The following is a 26,076-nucleotide window of genomic DNA, read 5'->3' on the forward strand; positions in this document are numbered from 1 at the left end:
AATAAAGCTAATTGTCATGTAAAATGAATATACATTTCAGAATGTCATTTGCTGAACAAAGTCAGCTGTGCGTGAATAGCGACACACACACATATATATAAAAAATAAAGCATTGTAATTCAGTGCTCATACTTTAAATGCTTAAGATAGTAATAAAGAAAATGAAATGCTGTGGATTGGTGTTATACAAGCTTCCTTCCTGAACCAATATTAGCAGTGTACCTAGTCCTGTTTCTCAACAGCCTCAGCAATTTAAAAATATATGTTAATTAGATGCCACAGTTGGGACGTAAAGAAATGCTCACTAGGATGTCTGTCACATATTTTAGCTTTAATTGAGATTTAAACTAGATTTGACAAATTACCTGTGTAATTTGTCAGCAACATGAGTGTAATCCCACTGGAGCACCTTGCCTTTGATCTTTATTTTTTAAAAACAAACGGCTACTTTTGGTCCTTTGTTTTGTCTTTGTGACTTAATAATAGAAGTGTGGCTTAGTATCTTACTCAAAGTTTGGCAATTGATCACACATTTCAAAAAAGCTTGCTCTCAGATTGAAATGGAAAATAGGAAATCTCCCTTTTTTTTTTATGGTGTGATTTAAAATGCCGTTGACCTAAAGCACCCACATAATTTTCTTTTACTTCTCACATTTAGTGTATATTATTTAATTATAGGGAAACAGGTTACACATTTTTTGTTCACATACAAACAGACAAACTAACAGATGTAAACTATTTATTGAATATTTGCCACCAATATTGTTAAATACATAGTCTTGCAGTTTTTCGCTTTCAAGTTAAAATGTCAGAAATAGAACACCAAATATTTACAATTCTTATAAGGAATGTTACATAATGACACATTAAGGCGTAAATTCTTTTGGCTTATAATTCTGAAAAGAATGATAATAGCAAAGAGTGATGCAAAATCTTCATCGTGAGATTATGATTAAGCTACAATGTTTTACAAAAATATGGTGCAAGATGGCAATAATCCCATTCGAAATCCTGCATTAGGTCCCTTCAAGAGGGACTGATAATTTATACAGTCAAAACTTTAAAATTTACATATAAAGGTATCCTATCCACCATTGAAAAGTACAACTCTCAACATATACAGTTTTCAGGCCACAGTTTTGAATGTTTGGAGTATCAAGTTGGTTTGATGAATCAGTCGGTTGGCACTTACAAACACATTTATTGCCCTGTTATAAGATAAGAAAAATGTATTTCAACACCAAGAACAGTTTCAGACAAATACGGACTGCTTTAAAATACTTTATGCAATAAATTTTAGTACCAAATCTGGATAACTACATGCATCTTGGCTCAGCAAAACATCACAGTGAAGCACATGCAGATGTTTTGCAGTATAGAAGCCTCCGTTCAATTTACAGTTGGTGACTAGATATCACAGTCTTGCATGCCTTACCCATGCAAAGAACACTAGCAACTGATGGTAGGATCTTCAATACTATTGCCTCCTGAAAATTTAGTTTAAAAACCCAAAGCTAGCTAGAAAAGAGTGGAACAGTGGTCATTACAAGCCTTATTTTCAGAAGTGGTGAGCATTTACAAGTCCAGCTGAAGTTAACAGGAGTGGATGTTGACTAATTTGCCATTTTCTCCCTCATCCTCATACAACAGGGGAACTATACTGTGTTGATTCAGCATTGCTCAGTTATCTTTAACTTAAAGACCAAGAATGAGGTCACCACAGATGGGATTTTTCACCTCCCTAATCCATACTTGTTAAACTGCTGTCATTTTGTTTGCTTTATTGTTGCACTTTTTCTGATGCCTTTCAAAAAGTCTTGCTTTGGGCCATGGCCAGTTTTACGCAGTTATATCACTTCTTGCATCCCAACATAGTCAGTAATTCAAGTCTCAGATGGGATTTCATGCAGTATTTTTCAGACTCTCCAAATCCTAGCACTGGCTCTTCCATGCTTTAAGATTATCAGATGAAAGGCATTACAGGAGTGTAAATTATTAGTGAGTATTTGTGTTTGGTCTGATGGCTTTTGTTGACCATCATCATTCCAGGTTCTTAGTTTCCCATGCTAATTTTGCCCTTCTATCACTTGTGTAAACCTGTTAGTTTCAAAATGTATTTTACCGTTCATATTATGGCGTATTCCTATTTTAGAAGACCTTTTCAAAGCTAAATACAATCATTAGCAGATTGCTGCATCTTATTTATAACTCCTGACTGATGTCTGATTATTATAGGAAGCTTGCTATTTATCTAGTTTGTTGGGTGTTCTTCACATTCCTAGTACAGACTTAAGAACCATTCTATTCAGAACTACACTTTTAACCCTCAAACTTCAAGGCCCTATACTGCAATCACCACCTTCAGGCTGATGACAGACATTTTGGGGGAATCCTGTCAGTACCACTCCTAGCATGTGGTTCAAATACACCTTTATCCCTATATAATGCTGTCCTCAGGAGCCAAAAAATCTTACCGCGTTATTGGTGAAACCGAGTTATATCGAACTTGTTTTGATCCGTCAGAGTGCACAGCCCCACCCCCTTGGAGAGCTGCTTTACCACGTTATATCTGAATTTGTGTTATATCAGGTCGTGTTATATTGGGGTAGAGGTGTACAAAGATTCCCTGCAACCACAATGGAATACCAAGAGTGATTCTCCCCTTCCTCCTAAGGTAGTTGAAACACCAAATAGTTCACCACAGATATTATCTTTCAGCTCTGGCACAAAACATATTGTGGACTCTGCATGAATACTAAAGTTTCCATGCACTCATGTGAATGTGTGTTATCAGATAAATATTGACCAAAACACATCTCGATATCTCCATATGATCTAATCAACTGTAGAAATTTGCTTTTAAGTCCTTGATCACAATTTCTCCTCTTCTCCTATTGGTCTGCTGACTACATCTAACTGGCGCTTATATTATCTGAAAAGTACTTTGAGATATTGCAGTATGAAGGAAATTTTCTAAATGTAAAGTGAATCACAATATTCAAAATTACACACCTGATTACTTTGTCTTGATGTTTAAGTATTCATGGGTTTATTCTCCCTTTACAGACACACGGAGAAATGAAGATAGACAAATGCCATGGCCATATGAGCCCAAGTAATTTAACGCTACATAAAAGGGAACACACACATTTGTTGTTGTGAAGCTGCATTCAAAAGCATACTTACTTTCCATCTTTAAAATAGGTTTTCAGAGTATCACTGAAACTTTTGGAGTATTTTACGAACTCTTTCTTTTGGTGCTCAAGTGCCTAAAAATATACAAATCCACAATTAAATAAAAAAAAAAATCACTCAATACCTTTACAGAACAACATACTTATACTAATTAATCAGTAACAAGCTACAAAGGACTAGGGAGCAAAAACAAAAAGAGTGAATTAAAGATATGCAGATCCAGGAATTCGAAACATTTTGAAATGAAAAGGTAAGTGATAATGGAATTTAAGTTTCTTGTCAGACATTTCTAGAAAATGACACATTATACTTTAATATTTTTAAAATGATACAACACTGAAACATCTATACATATTAAAAACCCATGCCTACTGGAAGAAATAAATAGAAAAAAGTATATGGTCTTAGTGACAGATTTGAATTAGTTACACTGCTTTATCTTTTCTTTTCATGTACATTTCCTTCTGACTCGCTAAATGACTAGCTAAATTCTACCACTGACCCTTACACTATAAGAAGGGAAGATCTTTCATATTTATATTTAGCAGTAATAATACAATACTACATGCAAATCTTAATTCACGTACCCTCCGATTCTGGTATTGATATTTCTTGAAGACATTATTTACTGTGTCAAGAAGTTCCTTTATTGCACTGGCGATGTCCCTATTTGATTTAAAAAAAAAAAATATCATTTTAAGTTAGCCTAAGTTAATGCTGAATTTTAAATCACTTCCAGGAAAAAAAAATCATATTTGATACTTATTTCTAAAGTACTTTATAGAAATAATGTAGATATGAAGCAGCAAGACCAAATGCAAAGAACTAATCAAATTATATAGTACTTAAATCCAAATTAAGTTTAATGTGCTCCTTATACTCTGAAAGTCAGTATCTGCCCAATAATATGGAAACCTATGTTAAACAATACTATATACTCATTGTTTTAACAGTAAGAATTAAACTGTGTCTTCAGTAGGCACACACAGCTCCTAGCATTTTAAGGGGTAGTTGCATGCATGGATCTAATAGCAGAATTAAATCCTTAATGCTTGTTCCAAATATGAAAAAACTCATCCATTATGTACTTTATACTTAGGATACCAAGGAGCTCAAAAAAGTTTGGGATTCCGTGTAGCTTGCCCAATAACACTAAAAAAAAAATTAAATTACCTAGCAGAAAATGTTTACATCCAGTGCCTTTGAAAGCAATTTGATGTCACTAACCCACATACAGGACTAATGTGTACAACAGTATCTAGTTTTGCAGGATTTAAAATCAATTTGAAACAAGAACAGCCTGCATCTCTCTTATTGTACTAAGGGTGGTGAGAAGAGAGTAGTTACTGTGTTGTACCATTTTCTTTATATCAAAACTCTGCAATAATGTGCACAGCTTTATAAACACCATTATATAAAATGTCAAAAATTATACTCTATTACTACTATCTTACCAAAATTCGAAATTGCATTTCAGGATGTTTATAATCCCATTTCCTAGTCACTGAGCAGAATGCAGAGATCTAGGTACTCTTCTGACAGAGTGCTACAGGCTATTTCCTGCTTGAGAAATCGCTGACACTTGGTATCACTATATCAGTCCAGAACAGTGAATGCAGAGTTCATTGAAAGTAGCCCAACTAATCAAGATTAAGTTTTTGCATAGATATGACATCTTTGTCTGACCCTTTTTGTTTCATGTTTAACATTAGCTGTTTTCAGTTATATAACTGTTCCCCTTAGCTTGTGAATTTCAAGCAAACTCAAGCTTGCTGTATTGCTGGGACATGAACATGTCTTCCTTCACCCCATCCCCTGTTATAAAAAGCAAAGGCAGAGCCTCAATCCTTTTATTGAAATGTCAAGCTCTAAAAGTGAACACTGCCACACTGTAAGACAAGCATTTGGAAAAAACAAATGAAACCCACATATGTAATGGAAATAGAAATTGAGAATGGTTAACCAATTTAGTGAGCCAATGCTGTTTATAAAGCCAGGAGTTTTCAGCCAATACAGGACTTAAAAATAGCAGTACAAACATGGGCATGTATAAGCCAATCAGCATTAAGAAAATTTTACCCCTTCATCCATCAGTATCCACTACATACACATATACTATAGTAAGTTGTGTTGGTGTCAGGGAAGATAAAACTATTGACATTTAGATACATTTACCTGGATACACGATATTACAACAACATGTATGGAAACCCTCAAAAATCAATAAAATTCACTTCTAAGATTTATACATTATGTATACACAAACCCCTCTAAAATCTTTCACTAGCCAGTATTGCCCCATCTGTGCATTCAAAATTCCCATTAAAAAAACCAGACAAAAGCAAGTAATTGAAATATAAAAAGTGCACAAATTAAATAGCATTATATCATCCTATTATACCAACCATGTAGCTATAGATTCAACCATTCTCAAATAAGCTGCATCTTGTACTAAGTTAACAGCTGTTAGCACACATATTATTATTATTATTTATTTATTATAGTAATGCTAATAATAAAATAATAATAATAATAATATTTCATGGACATTAACTAACTTATCCACACAACAGATGAGTGACTTGCCTAAGACCACAGAACAAATCCATGTCATGGTAGTAACACTGTTAGTCTCATGCAATTATTGAGTAACTACATAATCAATCCTGTCCTATATTTATTAGTACTGTGATTTATATTTTATTACTGTGACACACAGTCTCTATGTGTAAGAGGAACATTGTAAAGGTATTTAACACACATTACAACAGCACTATTTTTTAATATATAAGCATTTAATATATAAACAAGATTGGTTGTAGTTTGACTTCTCATGATAATGGAAACTAACGTCCTATTTAGCCACAAAACAAGTGCAGCACAAGCAAACGTAGTACAAAGTATCTTAATGCACCAGTACTTCTTCCACATGCTACACAGAGGTGCAATGTAAGCTCCCCAACTCCCGCTTCCAGTTGGCAAGAGATAGAGCCAGGCACTGGTCATGCTCTCTGAACAGGATGGTCCATTCCTCTAGAGCAGCACAGTACTGCCAAAAGCTCCAGGAGCACTGAAAGTACCATATCACACCACTAAAACACATATAATATCATCTTAATATCCAAGTCGAGGCTTCCAGCTTGATCTGCAGATAAATACAGAATGCAGCACTTACTTGATTGTCTGAAGAAATCGCACTCTATCATTGATCTCATCGGGAATCTTACTGAGAATCTGTTTAAGTGCTCGTGCCTTTTCATTTAGGTCTTGGAATTCTGGCTCTGGCCTTTCAATCATATACTCTGATAGGCAAAAAAACAAGAAACTATTACTTACCCTCAAGTATATTTCTAGTGACACTGAATATTGCTATTCAAAGTTCCATCAGTACTTCAAAGTTCTATTTTAAAAGAGGTTCACAGACTTGCATTATGCATGTGCAATGGATTTCTATATTGATAGAAGCACAGTCTGTTTGTTATAAATGCCTTTACTTGATTTTATCCACTCAATCCAAAAAATCCAGAGCATTCACTATTTTAATGTAATTTACAAAAAATATAATCCAGGGAAGATCCACTGAATGGAATGACTGCATTGTGCTAATCCAATACAGTATGAAAAAAGTTTATCAAATGGAGTGAAACCCTCTTACAGTGAATTCCTGGTTCTATGAGGAACACACACCACCATATTAGAAAGAACATTTTGCCTCCTAACTTGTAGAAAAGACAGATTTCGTGCTATACTGAGTGAATAACATGCACTGTACATTCTAATAATTTATCATTTTCACTGCAGAGGTCAATTATGCGTTTAGAATTACAGAGTATAATAAATATGAAAGTTAAATTACTATGTTCAGTAAAATACCCATACCACCATAAGTGCTATTATAATAGGGTTTTTACTATACTGAAACAGGATTTGTAAAAAAAATGCTCACTAAGATGAAACCTGTCCCGAAAAAGAAAACTGACAGATTTTCTATGCTAATTTTCAGATTTAATGTCACATTTGTCTCTGAAAAACAGTATCAAAAGGTAGGCTTATACCCATCAATATCAGAGAACATGGGTTTAAATGCAATTCCCACCTCCCATTCCCAGAGATAAATACCTTCTACATCATCTGCGGCCATACGCAGAAGAGACTCTGTAAAGTTCACTTCTACACTTTTTTTCTCCAGAATTTTCATAATGATGTCCTGTGTGAGACCTGGATTTTCTTTTTCAGCCTATATTATAAAGAACATTTTGGTTAAGAAATAAATATTTAGGACTTCAGTGACATTTTAAAGCATAAAGCTAGATTTCAATGGGACAACAGAGTGTACATACGAGATCAAATTATTATGGACTAGAGAAGTTGAATAGGCTCATAACAGCAGACCACTTTGTAAAGCATTTTTCCAACATTGCATCAATGTTTCTTGAACTACTGTATCCGCAATTTTCCCACTAAGTCGTTTCACTCATTTCCATAAAAGTATTTATGGGTATCTCACGCTCTCCCTTTACCTGGTTTTACCCTTTGAATAAAAATTGAAAACATCAAAATTATATTGACATAGAAGGTGAGAAGACATTTTATATATTTCTATTTAATTCTTCTCAACCATATTTTTTTCAGATTACACAGATATTGTGATTTTCAATTTGTCCTCATAACTCTCACATATCACTAGTATTACTTTTTCATAGCTTTTCAAATGCTTCAGTGTTTCTTCTAATGGAGTGTCAGTAACAAAAGATGACACTCTTTGCAGGTGTTACAACAGATCTGCATAATCCAATAACTGGCTTCACACATGGCTATTGCTCCTTTTTGTATTTTAATTATTTTCCACTACTCAAGTTTACTTTAGTCCCTACCACCTATTACAATATATTCCATTATTAAGAGATTTTGTTATTTAAACTCAATAATCCTTAAATGAAAATATTCATTTAGTTGCACTAAACACAAACGTTATTACCCTTTGGATCTATAGATGATCACATTGGTCCCTTCTGACCCTAGAATCTATGAATCTATAATACAATATTTCACCCTCCCACATGTCAAACAAAAATATAAATCCAAAATAAATCAACATTTTCAAAATCATTTCTGCATAATATTCAAACATCTTACAAGAACACAGTCCTAAGAAAGCACAAAGCAGAACCCCTTAAAAAGATGAAACAAACAAAAAATTAGAGATGTTTTTACACTAAACTGTTGTAAGCATACAATGTTAATTCTATTTTTATCCATGTAATCACTAAAAGTTCTCTATATACTGTTAAATTATCAGTTTTATTTTGAACTCAGTTCTCTCACCAGCAGCCTAGACATGTACTATTTTCTTATTATACAAGTTAACTGTCATAATATTTTCCTGCCATACATTTGGATTTAAATTTTTTCATCCATCTACCAATTTTTCCATCCACCTTCATTGATGACTTCCTCCTCTTAGTTTTTTAATTACATGGATAGTATATCTCTACTGTCTGATTTTATTCCAGTTATGTCATGTTTGAGTCTCACAACAGCATGTTGCACTGTATTGCACTGATACTAAGTGAAAACTTCTTATCCAAAACTCCATTCCAGTATCAGAGTTCATAGTTTTGTACCCATATACCACCTTGGATTTAATTAGAATTCAAGAAAGAATAACTGGAAACCTTTTAGACTGGAACACAGGGGGCAAAAAAAGCTTATTTAGCTGTAATGGCGTTTCTCTGAATCCATCATCTTGCAAGATTTTCACTGTTACATCTTAAGGGTTTTTTGGGACCCTTGAGTGCAGTTGTAATGCTCAGGTTTGCTGGTGACGAGACAGAGCCCTTTGGTATTAAAGCTACCCTAATAGGTTTACAAGATGAAACCAAGCCTGCATCAACATTGGCAATGCTGGCACTGAATCTCAGTACTCAACAGGGTTGGCTGATGGGCTTTAGCTTTGAAGATGTTACTCTTCAAAGCATTCTGGACCAACCTCAGTACTGGATTCAAATAGCGTCCTGGGGAATGCCTCAAAGAAAGCCTGAAGGTATTCCCCGCATTTCTTTAGCATTTTACGTGACGTCTACAGACATATGTGGGCCTTCTGTACATCAGGGCAGACTTAGAGGAAGTCAAAGCAAACAAACATGGTCACCAGCTTTTTGACATTGGTCTGTAGCGCTCTGACAAGGTTGGAACTCATGATCATCTTCCTTTCTCAGAGGCCTTACTTAAAATGAAGAAAAAAGAAGCACCAGTATGTTGTGCCTTTAAGGGCACTGAGGAAAGCACTGAACCAACATATATAGAACAAGTGCTGAGACAGGTATAGAACAAGGCGTTCAGATGGAAGGTGTTGAGATGTCTAACAAATCTGACAACAGAGCATCTAGACTCAAGTGCTGGTAGACACAGAACAATGCTGAAGTAGTGCTGAGACTCTGATCAAAAGAAAAAAATGCATGTTAGAATGTCCGCAAAATGCCAATTACTCCCGGCACCAACAATTTTTTTTTTAAAAAAAGGAATTAAATCACCTGATGAAAAGACTTCAAAAATATAACCACCATATCAGACCTGGCTGAAAGTCAGGGTTACTGCAGGTGGACAGCCAATAAGTTGGGATCCCATGAAAAGGTGGAAAAATGACCAGCTCAAAGCCAGTGTCTGGCACGGAGTATCTTCTCCAACCATGGTCAAAACAAAAAAACTCTGATTGGAACATTTGGAGGGCAGCTTTTATACTCCACAGAGTACCTAGTTCATGCTCTACCAGGTTACTGCTACCCACAGGATCAGAGAACTTTAAAAGCTAGTGAACTACTAGTATCACATTAAAGAGTCAAGACTCTGAAGTGAAAATCCTGCACAGAATGGACTCTTTAGAGAATATGAATTCGATTTCTCAGGATAGTCAGTATATATAGAAACTTATTGAATGCTATTACTTCCACTGTATATTTTTTAAAATGATTACCAATGACAAGGGATGGCCAACAGCATTCTGTACAACAGAGCACATTCTAAACCCTATATCAAGTGAAGTATCTCACTATTCTGTTATATTTTTTGAGGTAATACTTTCATAATATATTTGCTGCTAACAAGCAATAGCAATGGTATTGTAACATTGTGCTGTGCCTCTAAGGGTATGTCTGCACTGCACACTAAGCCCAGGCTGTGTCTCAAGACCCTCTTCTGTCTGCACACAAATCAATTTGACTGCTTATTGCTATGGTTTTATTTAGCACTGCAAACATATACAGTTCTTTACAGAAAAAAGACAGAAAGGCCCTGCCCAGAAGAGTTTGTAGTTTAATGCCTCCACTATTCTGCAATTTTCCTGGTCCATATACATACTTGTTTAAATCAGGAAATTCCAGAATGTCATTCCAAAATACATCTACAGACCCAGTGAGAGAGAAGCTGAACTTCAATGAAATCAAACCAAGGCAACAAAGAAAACTGTACTGCAATAAAAGTTGTCTCATTGATGAAAATTGGTCTTCAGGCCACTAGATATCAGTGTTTTAGAGCAGAAATCAAGTACTCTTTATAATCTACATAGCTACCAGGTGCTTGAGATGCAAGCGATGTGACTCACCAACAGTTCCTCTCTTATTTCAATACGATATGATGATGCCAGAAACTGAATCTTAATCTATGTTCAGAAGGACCTAACACCTAGTTTGCAGAAGCTAGCTAAGGAAATGTGCCCCTGATTCGATCAAATGTAAATTATGCTCATGTATTAATAGTCTGATTAATGCATTTAAGACCAAGTCCAACTGTAGAGTTGGAATTTCAAGAAGGTAATGAACTTTAAGAAGCTGAAGTAGATTATAGTGCATATTCCTACATTAAACTGTATTTTTATGGAGATGACAATAAATGTTAAATTTAAAATGTTTATTGCAATCTATGATAAAAATTTACACTACAGTTGATTTTTTATAAATACACCCAGTTTTCATATTACAGAAGCACAAAGAAAAAAGTCAAGGACCTTTGTGTATTTCTGTTCAGTGGATCTTTGGATTGTTGTTTCTTTGCCTCCTACTAGTATTTTCTGCAGCTAATGAAAAGAAATCTAAAGAACTTTTTATATTTTGTATCTGAGGAAAGGTAGAAGGGCCAAAGCTACTCTTAAATACATAATTCTTACCTGATCAAGGACAATCCTATTCCCTACTTTCCCCTTCTTTCCTCTCCTAAACGCAGTTTCCTGTGGTTCTGTCATTATCTTTTGTCAATCAGCATGGAACACTGCGTATCAGTCTAAAATGTTAAAAAAGTCAGTTTTTGGTAGAAAAAATTACAAAGTTGCATGGATATTCTCTATTTTTGTGGGAGAAGCATAGAGAGAACATCTCAAGATTTAATTTGTAAAGAAGCACAGAGTCTGAGTGAAAATCTCATCCTTGCTCGAACCCTTGCATGCCATGTAAAAGGATTGGAGTGGTGTAAAAAGGCCCTCAAAGTCACATATACAGCTGGGAGAGGATTATGCCAGCACAGCAACAGCAGAAGAGAGCCATAAAATTACCTCCAAAGGACATTGCCTCAACTGAATCCAGTCTGTACTAGGAAAACAACGGGATACTTCAAATCAGTAAAATGAGGCTGCGTATTTTTACTCCACAAGCTCTAGGGAGGCTTCTGTAACTCAGTCAGAGCTCTCTGCATCCATTAGAACAGTCCAGATTAAGCCACCTCTGTACCCACCTGAAAGTCATTCCCTGGGCTGAGAGTTCTGTGCTAAACCTCTCAAGTGATGTGTACAATGTACACTAAACCTGGATCTGTGGGATACGGGCTTGTGGACTCAGTATTTCCAAGACCATGCTTGAGACTCCACCTGCACTGTAAACCTGGCTTTACAATTGCTGGACCCAGATGTCTCAGCCTTGCTAACACATCCATATTGCACTACACAGATCTGAAACCTAAAACCACACTGTAAAAATTACAAGGCTCGTACCTTTTTCCGCAGGTGGGAAAATTATGGCCCGCGGACTGCGTCTTGTCCGTCAGACCTTTTAATTTGGCATTCGCGCTCCCGCCAGGGAGCAGGGTCAAGGGCTTGCCCTGCTCCGCATGTGCCGTGGCTCCGTGCAGTACCCGGAGGCAACAGCATGTTCCCTCCCTCCGGCTCCTAAGCCTAGGGGCAGCCAGGGGGCTCCGCATGCTGCCCCCGCCCTAAGCACCAGCTCTACAGCTCCCATTGGCCGGGAACCAATGGGAGCTACAGGGGCAGCACCTGTGGATGGAGAAGTGCGCAGAGCCACCTGGCTGGTGCTGTGCCTTTGTGTAGGAGCCAGAGGGAGGACATGCCGCTGCTTCTGGGAGCTGCTTCAGGTAAGCGCCACCCAGATCCTGCACACCTAACGTCCTCCCGGATCCCAACCCCCTTCCCCACTCCAATCCCCCTCCCAGTCTCAAAACCCCTTGTTCTCAGCCCAGAGCACCCTCCTGCACCCCAAACCTCTCATCCCCAGCCCCACCACAGAGCCCACACCCCCAGCAGGAGGCCTCATCCCCTCCCACCACACCTCAACCCCCTGTTCCAGCCCGGAGCCTCTTCCTCACTCCGAACCCCTTAGCCCAGAGCCCCCTCCCCTGCATGGCAACCCTCAGTCCAGGTCTGGAGCCCCTTCCTGCATTTCTGGCCCCACCCTGGAACCCATGCCTCCTCCCACACCACAAATCCCTGCCTCAGCCCATAGCCCCCTCCCATATTCTAAGCCCCTCTGCTCCATCCCCAGTCCCCTCCTGTACCTCAAACCACCCCTCATCCCTGGCCCCACCCCAGAACCTGCACATCCAGATGGAGCCCTCACTCCCTCCTGCACACTAACCCTCTGCCCCAGCCTGGAGCTTCCTCCAGCCCCCTGAACTCCCCATGTCTGGCCCCACCCCAGAGCCCGCACCCCCAGCCGGAGCCCTCATCCCCAATTTCATGAGCATTCATGGACCACGATGCAATTTCCATACCCAGATGTGGCCCTCAGGCCAAAAAGTTTGCCTACCCCTGCCCTAGCAGGTTTCTAGGACTCCAGTCCTGAGTGCTTGCTGACTCAAGTCAGATTGATTTGGGTGTGGGCAGAAGTGGGGCTTGAGTCAGAGCCCAAGCTTAGTGTGCAGTGCAGACATATCCTTAGAGGAACAGCACAGAATCTCAGGCCTACCGCACAAGGAATTTGTTTTAAGTTTCAACATTGTTTTTCCATCTTAATTCCAGGCAAGATTTCACCTGTATAATCTATAAAAACAGTAAAATTAACTAGCCTAGAGCCAGTTTACCTCCTGTCATGGGGGGGAGGGGGGTGGGGCGGACTGGAGGCAGAAGAGAACCACATACATAGAAGAAGGAAAAAACTCAAGAGGCTCCTTGCAGAATTTCCACTCAAATGATTTACTGGAGATAGAGTTTGTCTGTCTTAGGCAATGAGCAGAGTGTTCAGAACCTACAATCCACCCATCTCCTATTGTACATTTAATGTGAAGTAGCAGTTGATAGTAAGTCTATACTAATGATGATTTTTACAAGTATCTTCTACTAAGGTTTTTCGTATCAGAAGTGCTTAATATCAGTACATTTAGCAATTACACAAAATAATTCCATCTCCCTCATGAGTCCAGTACAGAACAACACAAACTTTTAAAATCATACAAGTTTAAGACAGCCCAATCCATTAGTCTTTCTGAAGAAGTGGAAACTGGGTAATCTCCTTGTAGGCCACTTAATTCTTACTAAATATTGCTTCTAAAACAAGATGGCACAAAGGGAAAAACAGAGCAATAAAGCTGAAAACACATTTATTTTAAACTGTGTTTCAAACATTTATTTATAGTGTTTCTGAGTGACACACACAACTTGAAATCATTCTTTATTAGTTTCTCACCTTAATAAAAGCTGCTCTCAGGGTCTGAGCTGCAGATAGATTTACTCGCTCTAGCTGCAATGAAAGTTCAGAATCATTAGTAACATGAATTTCATCAGAACAAAAAAAGCCAGTAGTTACCTCTGAGCTTTTGTTTGGCCTTTTCTGCCATAATGGGAAAGGACAGAACAAACAAGAGGCACTCAGTGGGTGGTCTCAACTGAGGGACAGAGGCTTGGAAATCCAACCACTAAAAAGGAAAGATTTTGCTCACAGTTGTCCCAAAATAAGCTTTAAAAACTGTAATGCTAATGGATAAGGCAGGAGTGTTGATTCTCCACTGTGTGCTCCTGAAGTCAGAGAATCTGAACCAAAGACAGAAGGAGTTTGACCAAAACCCAGAGTCACATGAACAAGTCTAAACTACTTCCAGTATTTGCAAAAAGAGACATGGCCCAGATTGGGAAAACGACATCGCAATTCAGAACTAGCATTAATCTTACAATATAGAAAGTTATATTTTAGATTAAAATTATGATCCAAAATGTTTTAATTGGGCCTTTATAAAAATAAAATATTCACTTTGTATAAAGAAAGTTTCCTGCCAACCTCAAGGACATCACCTCAGCTGAATCCGATCCATACTGGGAAGATAATGGGATACGTCAAATCAGTAAAACCAGGTGGCATATTGTTATTTAAAACAAAAATTAAGTATTAGCACATATTGCTGTCTTAGGAACTTGAAGAGTGTAAAAAATCATTTTGAATTGTGAACAATTATCACAAAGGATTGACAAAATTCAGCATAGGCATGAAGACTACAAAGTGTATCATGCAGTAGCAGGAATATGCATAATACTTAATCTTCTAGGGTAAACTATGCCAAGGAAAACGTTAGTGCTTTTCACCTTATTCAAACTAGAACTTTAAGACCAGCAAAAGAACTAAACTCAAATTACTCATGCAGTAACAAGTTTGTTGTTTGTTTTTTCTAAGTTTCAATTTGTGCATGTGTGTTGTCTATATTTATGTCTACCAGTGTTAACGTCCTCCTGGGATCATTATTCCCTCAACAAGATAAGCCTTACCATTAATTGAGACCAGAGGGTCACAGGACAAATACATACACTCACCAGTTTTACATTTCAGCCAGTTTAATTGTTGTAACAACATCTGCTTTCACAGATTTTGAGGTCAACAGGGAGCATCATGATAATCTTGTCTGACCTCCCACATAAGATAGGCCCAAAGAACTTCACCCAATAGCTTCTGCATCACACTTGTATCTTCTGTTTGAGCCACAGTATACCTTAAAAAGATACCTATCCATCACATTCCCTAGGTAAATTGTTACAAAAAATAAGTGGCCTCAAAGTTAAAAATTTGCTTCTTATTTTTAGTTTGAATTTATCTAACTTCAGAGTCCAACCACTGGATCTCATCATTCCTATTTCTGCTAGATTAAAGGGCTTCCCCTACTACTGGACCTCTTCTCCTGTAGGTATTTATAGATCGTGTTCATGTCACTTTTTCATAACCTTGGATAAATTAAAAAGGCTGAACTTATTAAGCCTCATAATAAGACATGTTTTTGAGCTCTCAAATCTTCCTTGTAGCTTTCTTCTGAACCCTCCCAATTTTTCAACATTCCTTTTCAAGCGTGGACTCCACAACTGGACACAGTATTCTAGCAAGTCTCACTAATACCATGTACAGAGGTTATATCACATCCCTATTTCTACTTGCTATGCCCTTTTTTAAGCCTTCAAGGATCATGTTCATCCTCTTAGCTACAGTATCACACTGGGAACTCATTCAACTGGCATCTACCATGACCATTACCTTTTTTTCAGTGTAACTACATTCCAGGATAGTCTCCCATCCTGTAAGACCTATGTTCTCAGATGTATGACCTTGCATTGGGTTGTATCAGAACAAATGTTCAAATGAACCCACCTTTCCAAGTGATCCAGGTCAGTTCATATAACTGATCTGCTTCTATCATTTATCACTCCAATTTTTGTGTCACCTGCAAATTGCACCAGTAATGATTTTATCCTTTCTTCTAGATCAATAAAGATACTAATTAGCAATGATTCAAAACAGATCACCGCAGGACTCTACACTAGAAACACCAGACCCCTGAGATGACAATTCCCCATTTAGTTCCTTTTCACAATCTGTTGAATATGGGCTCTATTAATTTTGAATGGTGCTTCTTTTTCTTTAGAAAAAAAAATCAGAATACCACATGGAACTAAGTCAAAGAAGGGAAAGTACATTATCAACCACATTTGTGATCACATCAATAAATACTAAGTTTATTCAACAAGACCTCTTTTCCATAAACCATGTATGACGAAATGGGAATGTTCTTAATGTTTTCTCTGAATACCGTGTGGGTGCCTCAGTTTCCCCTATGCATTTCTTAGGTATCAGGGGAGATCAGGGTGTGTGATTGTTGCAGAGCCCAGGGGGGCGCCTGTGATATGGTTTGCACAGAGAACTCTGTCTCCTGGCAACTAATTGCCTGGGCCCCTCCTCTACAAAGGTGACAACTGAAGGTGTTGGAGAACAAAGAGATCAAAGGGAGAGGAAAGGCTGGAGAATTTCAATTTGGAGCTGGCTGGGAAAATGGAGACGAGGCCAGGCAGACCTCCTGGCCTCCCCTGGCCCCCCAAGATGGACCTGAAAGAGGGGGTCCTGTTGTCTGTACTGCAAGACCTGTCTCCAACTGTGTTCCTGTCATCTAAATAAACTTCTGTTTTACTGGCTGGCTGAGAGTCACGGTGAATCGTAGTGCAGGGCCTTGTCCCCCCAAAACTCCGTGACACCATGCTGATTGATATTATTTATGCTACTACCCTTCATTTCTTTACTGATTGTCCCATATCAGCCTATGATTCTGCCCGGGATCAATGTCATCCTAACTGGCCTAGTTACCCAGGAATACCATATAATCTTTTAAAATATCATTATGACTTTAGGGAAGTTCTACAGAACTGGAATAAAGTTAATGATCCAAGATTCATTAAAAATCAACATGAATGATACAAAGAGCTCCTTGGCCAATTCTTTTTAATACTCTTGAATGGAATTTCTCTGATTCTACAGAAGTTAAAGTTAAAAAACATTAACAGCTACTGTTTAATACCCTGCCTAGTTACTGATGGACTAGAAAGTATGTCTAACTTTGATAACTCAGCACTCATTTTACCACATTTCTGGATTAGCCCTGTATTCAGAGTTAAATTTCCCACCTATGCAACATTTGCAGATAACCTTTGCTGTCAATACAGTGATCTTAAGGCACGTCTTGAATATGAAATAACTGAAGTGATCCATGAATTACCTGCTGTTTCTATTCTGATCTTACAGGAAAGTGTCTGTTCGTCCACCCCTTTACACACAGTTTTAAAATTTTACTCTGATTAAAAGATCAGTGATGTATTACAGCAGGGGTTGCCAACCTGCACCCGAGAAGGAGACAGTACTTACCAATGTACTTTGTCAAAGAGTCACAGTAATATGTCAGCAGTCCCCATCTGCTCCCCCTGCCTGCCAGCAGCCCTGATGATCAGCACTTCCCCTCCCTCCTGGGTCTCCCATGGCCTGTAGGAGGCTGGGGGGTGGGAAGAAGGGGCACGGGGGTCAAAGAGAGGAGTGAGGCCATGGCAGGCTTGGGGGAGGGTGCAGGAAGGGACAGGGTGGAGTAGGGGAAGGGCACGTGGGAGAGGCAGTGGTTGAGCAGTGAGCTCCTCCTGGCATATTAGAAAATTGGGACCTGTAGTTCCAGCCCCGGAGTCACTGCCTATGCAAGGAGCCACATATTAACTTCTGAAGAGCTGCAGGTGGCTCCGGAGCCACAGGTTGGCCACCCCTGCACTACAGTTTGATCACTGATTACCACTATCTATTTCAGGTTCCCATCACTTAAACATAGCAAAAAATCTAACTTTATAAGCAGTAACCAACAATTTAGGTGTTCAGCTTTGCTTTGAGTACCACAAAATACACAGATTTCTAGCATCACAAGATCATTTTCTTTTAATTTAAAATTATATTTTGCTGTTAAATCCCCATCTTTACCTCCCAAGTCATAAACTGAGGCATTGAAATAACTGTCCCAATGGAACAGTATTCTCCAAAATAGGCATTACTTGACAGGGACAGGCTGCATCCTATTCTTTCTTCACTTCTAAAATTGGAGGGGGAAGGGAAAAATCTACTGCTACTTTAAGTTTACATTTTTTATACTTGCAGCCTGATCTCTCTCTCAAGGTCCTGCTTCTCTCCGAAAAACCAGAGTTAAGGAAAAGATCGGGGCAAAAAAGAAAAAAAAATTCAATTGTTGAAGATTATGTTAAAGGTTGCTGATGGCTTTCAAGGATAAGAAGGATGAAGAAATACAAAAAAGAACGTATGGTAGACGTTGGACTTGAGGGCTTGGTAGGACATCCTTGCATATCAGGGCAAACAGCATGTATTAGTGTGCCACTCGCCTTTTGGTTTCAGGAACCTCCATGTCAGAATAGAGTATTACACTATGAACAGGAGAACACAGCTTACCTCATTAAAAACAGGATACATAACAGCATAGAGTGGCATGGAAACCATAGAAGTGGTCTCTGCTTCATTCTTCATCTCTTCCATTGTCATCCTCATTCAAAGATCCACTTCTCAAGAAAAATGCTACAAAAGCAAAGACTCCTCATTCACTGAAGGGTTTCTTCTTTTTCCTCGTTGTGCAAGAATATTTAAAGTCTTTGAAAAATAAATTGCCCTGGGAGGGAGGGGAAAATACATATTATAAACACTGAACTACTGCCACAATTTTCAGATGAAAAGTTACTACAAAAGGTTCCAAGTAGCAGATCTAGTACTGCATGATAATTAGAGGAAAACACACATTACATTCACAAGAAAAGAATCCCTCAGTGAATGCAATTTCTACTTAATGAAGTTCTAAAATTTTAAGTCACTGTAGCCCATCTAAGAATTTGTTTTGATAAGCAAGGCACTACTGGAAAGGTTACAGCTGTATCTCAAGTTCTCATACACAACTTTTCTTGAAAAAACTACTGAAAAGGAGAAAGAATTGATTCTTCCCTTATAGGATTCACATTGGAAGCTCTCACCACCACTAGTGAGCAGAAACATAAGATTTCTAATAATATAATTCATATATGTAAAATGCATACTTTTAAAGTGATATGTACTATAGCCCTGAAATGGCAATACATATTTAAAGATGCACAATTACTATAAATAACAGAAATACAAACATACGATCAAATTTTAATCTAGATACCTATGTATCTAGTTTCATTTTCAATAGAATCCTAATAATCACTCATTAAAAGATACAATCAATCATCATTACAGGCTGCCTCTGACTAGCTCAGTTCTCGATATCAGATTTTGCCTTTAAATAAACAGAAATCTTGTCTTGTTCCTACTCAGGGTGTGTCAGCAACTATGTTAGCTCAATGGAAAATAGCTGTTCCAGTAACTGAATCTAATACTTAAAAGTTCTCCACTCTACCCAACCCATCTAACTTGGGGATCTGCACACGAACACTGTATTGAAAGGGAAAAACACTCATACCTCTACTTTATCTGGTTCATGAGAAACCCACAAGATAGAGCTAAATACCTGTACCATATTATCCAACTTTAGGATTTATCAGTGAAAGGGTGTTTTATTCAAACATCAAATCTGTAACAAATATTAAGGGATTTTTAAATATAGAATTTAGCAAGGGAATTCATTCTTTAATTGTCTTATTACAGGTCAACGAATCAGTCCATTTTTCATACTCATCTGTCACTTTGTCTCATATTCCGGTTTCTATCAACCACGATAACCCCATTTCAAAGTTAATTTGGGCTGCATGTTAACAGGGAAATGGCAAGCAGAAGCTGGCAGCTGTACACTGCCTGAGACACAAGGAAGGTTGACAAGCAGTCTGCATTCAAACCAGCTTACCACTGGCTTTTTTGCAGGGAGAATGCATGCTCAGGCTTAAGTGTAGTCTGTGTAGCCAATGCATATCGAGTGTATGGGGCAAAGGAGGATCTCAATTATATCTAAAGAAAGGGTTCTCTCAACACATATGTAGAGGATGAACAGGATACATACAGTGCAATTTCCAGATGCTGAATGTGAGAACAGTATAAAGTATCCAGATGTCTGCCTCCTCCAAGCATTAAACCAGTGTGCATTCAAGCCTGTATTCAAGTCCCTCTACTGACTCAATGTGCTTTTACTGCCAGTTCAAAGACTTGATTCTAACTTTTAAAGTTGTTAATGGATCATATGTCAGCTACAGTAGAGACTATCTCTGTGTTCAGGAGCAACCAAGACAGCTGCATTCCTCTGGTACAATGAAAATCACACAGCACAGAATCAAGCAGGTGAATTGGAGATAAGGCACTCCCAGTTGAGGGGATTTAGCTGGGGAACAAACTTCCAGAGGATTAGACTGACCCAGACAGTGACCATATTCAGGATATGCTACAAGACTTTCTTGATAGAAGCTTTTCCACAATTACACTTAAACCAATAATCCCAGCCTACCTAAACTAAAAGTAGATCTTCCTATTCCCAAAAAAGAATAGCCAAAGAATCTAAGTAGTCACTTAGGCACTACCTATGCCCATCTAAAAGGACAACTACTTAGAATGGTAATGAGAGCCAGTACAAAACCTAGGATAGAGATGTTCAGACTTCCTATTCTGGCTAAGATAATTAGAGAGCTAAGCACACACCTGGCACTGCAAAAACATAGGACGTTGTCTCTGCTCCAAGGAGTTTAACTGAAGTTGGATCTCCAGCTCATAACATGGTGATGGAGGAGGAAGTGTATGGACTCAGCGCTGTATCTCTGAACCACTATGGTAGAGTAGCAGGTCTCAAACTATGGGTCAGGACCCCAAAGTGGGTTTTAATGGGGTTGCCAGGGTTGGCTTAGACTTGCCGGAGCCCAGGGAGAAAGCCGAAGCCTGAGGGCTTCCACCCTGGGCAGTGGGGCTGAGGTTACAGCCCCCATGCCTGCAGCTGAAGCCCTTGGGCTTTAGCCCTCCCCCCGCAGGGCAGTGGGGCTTGGACAGGCTCAGGCTTTGGTCCCCCCCTCCTGATAACAGAAACTACTACATGACCCCAGAAGGGGGTCGCAGTGCTATGATGTTTGAGAACCCCTGTGGTAGAGGATTCACAGGACAACACATTTAGTATATGTGGTGGTAGTAGTGGTCTACGGCTCATAATAATGGAAATGAGGTAAGATGCAAAATCCCTGGCACATCCTGGGAACCCACTTCAGTTACAAGCACAGCTACCATGAAGCTCATGGAAATTCTAGATTTCCAACAGACTTCAGGTTCTTTTTTGTTTGAATTTACAAAAAACTTAGAACATTGCCTCCACAGTGGACCATACTATGTGTTATTATACATATAAGCACACACACATCTATATCTATACAAACACACTTATTCTAATCCACTGGTGAATTTGCCAGAAATTACACACACAAAGTCAGAAGTAAAATCAGCAGGTTATCCTTACTCCAAAATCAGGAAAATAGCCTACTACAGCAAAAATCAAGTCCTAACAATACCATCGGAAACAACTGCCTTTATTATGCTGCTCCCACCCCAAAATGCTGGATAACTAGACAGGCATTACAGCATACCTTGAAGATTAACAAAATCAGGTTATTCAGACTGCAGGGCTAATGGGAAGGGGGAAAAAAGGCGTGCTCCAAAACTGAGAGCTCCTCACAAAAAAATGTCTGTCCCAGCTCCCACTCCTTTATACAGAGGAGTGTCAACAGAAGCACCAAACCAACACCTTAAACTTCACCTGAAAACCAAGAATAATTCAGTGCATATCACAAAGCACTGATGTTACGTGTTCCATACAAGATATACCACTTGAGACTCAGGTTGCAGCATCCTGCCAGTTGACAGTGTTTAGTGCATCTTGAAAGGTAACCCCATGTACAGCAAAACTGTAACCTTAAAGTGACAAAGGCATGGATTGCAGTAGCAAAGGCCATATCCAAACAAAATGGTCCAACTCATAGCTAAGCAAAGATGGGTGAGAAATGTCTTCCTAATCATTGTTACCACCAACTCCAGTTTGCACGATCTACTAACAAACAGAATATTTCAATCCTCAATAAGAGGGACATGATAATTTTTGAATTGTCTTCTGGCTGCTTCCCTCAAATTACCAGCATTACCTTGGTCTTACCCTGATTGAACTTCAGTAGCTTATTTTCATCCATGCTCCAGACATTAAGCTAAGCAGCGGAGGTTTAGAGCTGTATGTGATCAGCATACTGAAAACACCACATACCGTACACCACCTCAATAATCTTCCCAAGTGGGAAGATAGGTTAGAACTCTGCGGAATTCTACGTGACAGCACCCTGGGGTATGGAAAAGCAGTTGCCTGACATCACTTTTTAGAAAAACTCAGAAAAAATGATGCCATAGCTCATCAACTCCTCATGATTAACTATATCAAAAAGCAGCACATATTAATCAACATGCAGATAATACCAGCAGAAGTTCTCCCAATACCACCAATGAAGTCTCAGGTCAAGATTACCTGAGGCATCTAGATACTTAGAATTGTCTCACCACAACCTTCCCTATAACATTTTCCAAAAATGGAAGATTAGACATCAGACAATAATATAGCAGATTCCCAAAGTCAAGTGTTGGTTTCTTGAGCAGACACTGCATAACAATTTCCTCAGAGATGCCACCATCCTACCCTGACTATTGGAAGCACTGCTAATCTGCAGCAAGTTCTTTCTCACTTTCTCTAGACAGAAAAAAGATAAGGGTTCAAAAAAGGTCAGGGTTGAGGAACAACGAACCCCCTAGTACATCAGACTGTAACTGGCCAAAACTCAACTAGAAAAAAAAAATTAGCATTTGTCCTGACTAGATCCTATCTTGCATTCATGGAGTCAGGCAGTTTGGCTCTTACTTATTTTTATCTGCAGAGTAATCAGAAATTTCCTAACATGAGGGGCTTGATTCAGTCACCAAGTGAAGACAGGTGGCAATGTTGGTGATTTGATGAAAAATAGTAAAATGTGGCTTGTTTTAATCATGTTCCAACTTTACAGGTAAAGTACAGTAACTTTATTTAAGTTTCTAAATAATTAACAAGCTCTGAATAAAATATAAACCACTATACTAAACAATTTTTGTTTATTTGTTTTAGGAAAAATTGTGATAAATCTAATGATCAGTTCACTTTTGAAGGCTCTTTTCTTTTATTGAATGAAAATTTAGTTTACATAGAGCAAATGACCACTGAATGACGTTATTAACATGATGAGATCAATAAAAGTTAAACCACTGTAACTTTGCCAGTCTAACTGGCCAAAAATTAAATAAAAAAGGAATATGCAATCATTTGTATAGATTCTGGCCTTCCTTGCCTCACACACCAAGCAGTTTCATTTATCAGGGGACTAAAAGAATGTTATCAGAAAGTGAAATAATACCCCATTAAAGTTTAATAACTTGCTTGCCCCAAAACTTTCCAAAAATAAAGAGCCACCTAAGCAGAGGCTATACTTGAGAAACTGTATGGCAATAAGTTATTCCAAAAAAGGAGCATGTGTATGGCAAAACCAACAAAAAATATTGGGTATTTTGTAACATTATTATAGCGACATGTCTCCAAAACATTATATTTATATAGAAAACATATATACAAGTAATTATAATTATAATTGGGCTTACTTGTGATAAAAAATACAATTGCATATTGGATATTAGGTACCCTTCACTGTTGTGAATGTGGCTGAGTGCCACCATTCAAAAAGTTGTGTGAACAATTTACAGGAAACATGAAAGTCTACCAGTGAACTTCATTAAAACTGTTCTGAATCTCATCCGCTTTGCAATTCACTCCCATCTCCATACATATTTTGAAATAGTGAATTTCAATGTGAGATTAGCACCTTAGACAGTTAAAAGGCAGATATATTAAAAATGGGTCATGTGTTTATCTCTACCTATCACTTACACAAGAAAGCCCTGTTAAATTTGTACCTAGCCCCAATTTTTGTACCTAGCCAAATTAAAATGATTATGAAACCTAAAAGAATTAGCAGAGATCACACCACAACAATTTGGTCAAGCAACAAATTATCAGCATGGATGCAATGCAACTACAGCAATGAACGTGGTGAAGGTGACAGTATGCATCAGTTTCTTTATCAAGTTCTCTCTCCCTATGCAGTCTCAGGAATTTGAACACAGAGCTATTCTTCCTATCCCTGTGATTTAATCAGATGCTTCTAGAAATTAAAAAGCATCATATATTTTAGAGACCATAATTAAAACTAACCTCAATGATACCACAACCCACCAAGTAAATTGATACTGTGAGGCTGAGACAAGGTGGTTACCTTTTTTTGAAACAAAGTGTCCAGTGGCACCTTAAAGATTAACAAATGTATTTGGGGATAAGCTTTCGTGGGTAAAAAACCCACTTCTCCAGATACCATGATTATGCTCAAATAAATGTGTTAAGTCTTCAAGGTGCCACTGGACTCCTCGTTTTTGTGGATACAAACTAATACAGCTACCCCTCTGATATCTTTTATTGGACCAACTTTGGCTGGTGAGAGAAACAAGCTTTTAAGCCGCACACAGCTCTTCTTCAGGTGAGCTTATTTCATGGGATACGGAAGCAATACAGAGGCTTGGCCCTGATACTGTTAGGCTGGAGGAAGGAGGTCAACCAACCTCGACAGTCAGATGTGCTGTTTAAAGGGACAGCCAGGTTACAAACTATTTGTTTTAAATTTTCCTTAAGTTCCTCTTCAATTATTAAACTGGAAAAACACATCAGCATTTATGCTGTTTACTTCTTGCATTTTATTCAACTTGGATAACAAATAGGTCAGTTTCACTTTCTCCTTCTCATGCACACTACTGCAAGATTGGAGTTACAAAGACTAGGAAAGGGAAGTTATGAATGACTCCCATCGTTAGATTTAATAAATATTTTATAAAACCTACATTTGTAAATCAAACCAAAGCCCCCTTTTAAAATATTACATGCCAAGGACACACAAGATACACACCTAGGCCAAGATTTTCACAAGTGAGGGAAGGTGCCCAACTTGCCATTCAGAAATTGCTAAATCCGAAAATCGGGCCCCCTTAAGGAGGTCTCAAAATGTGTAGGGGGGGGGAGGGGAAATAGCCACCCAGAATCACTAGCCCCTTTGGAAAGCCTTAGCCTCCGGCAGGCAGAGGGGGGGCAGAGGTGAAGCCTTGCGATAGGGCCGACGGGCAGCCTCTCAGGGCCCGGGTCTGGCTGTACACCTGCCAGCCGCTGGCTGACCCCCTCAGCCCGCTGCTGTGTGCCGGGGCGGGGAGATGCCCACCTCTACTCCTAGGATCCCAGACCCCTCCCCCACCCTAGGGCATTACCAGCCCCTCCCCCACAGCGGCTCCCGAACTGCCAGGCCTCAGATACCGCCCCCGCCCCACCGGAGACCCACAGGCCCTCAGCAGGGGCCCGCATTCTCCAAAGCGTCCTACGCCCCTAACGCAGCGTAGCCGCGAGGGAATCACCAGGCCCTAGGAGAACACACTAGTGACCCTGCCCGGCCCATGGGAGCCGAGCACCGCCTACCCACCCTCCGAGAAGGAGATATACACAGCCCGGTACCTTACCTCCCCCCCTCCCCTCGGGGACTTTAACGCTCTTCAGTGGGCTCCGCTGCCGCGCCGGAAGTGTCTGCCGAGGAGGAAGCGTCCGCCGCTGTTACCACACACCAGGCGTTGTCCGGAACCAGCCTGCAGCCGCATGGGCCCCTGGGATCTGTAGTGCAGTTCCAAAGAACTACAATTCCCACAAGGAAGTGCGGGGGGGGCCTGAGGGGAGAGAGAGGAGTTGGAGGAGGAGCAGGTGGAAAGCTAGCCCAATCGGAGTGCCGGTCCGGGGGGA

General features: G+C 39.1%; 1 protein-coding gene across 2 annotated transcripts; it reads right to left on the reverse strand.

The window, feature by feature from the left end:
• Positions 1 to 722: 722 nt before the first annotated feature.
• Positions 723 to 25,910, reverse strand: PDCD10 (programmed cell death 10). Of its 2 annotated transcripts, none has more exons than XM_050966172.1 (8): positions 25,803 to 25,910; positions 18,648 to 18,861; positions 14,097 to 14,150; positions 7,315 to 7,432; positions 6,371 to 6,497; positions 3,783 to 3,861; positions 3,187 to 3,269; positions 723 to 1,208 (listed from the first exon to the last, which is right to left on the reverse strand). In XM_050966172.1, exons 2-8 carry the CDS (start codon positions 18,741 to 18,743, stop codon positions 1,127 to 1,129), a joined length of 639 nt encoding a protein of 212 aa, XP_050822129.1. In that variant the 5' UTR covers positions 18,744 to 18,861; positions 25,803 to 25,910; the 3' UTR covers positions 723 to 1,126. The 2 variants fall into 2 exon arrangements, with proteins under 2 accessions (XP_050822129.1, XP_050822128.1); XM_050966171.1 differs by lacking the exon at positions 25,803 to 25,910 and adding an exon at positions 25,205 to 25,362.
• Between the last annotated feature and the right edge of the window lie 166 nt (positions 25,911 to 26,076).

Source organism: Gopherus flavomarginatus, chromosome 8 (assembly GCF_025201925.1).
Source record: "Gopherus flavomarginatus isolate rGopFla2 chromosome 8, rGopFla2.mat.asm, whole genome shotgun sequence".
Classification (NCBI taxonomy): Eukaryota; Metazoa; Chordata; order Testudines; family Testudinidae; genus Gopherus; species Gopherus flavomarginatus.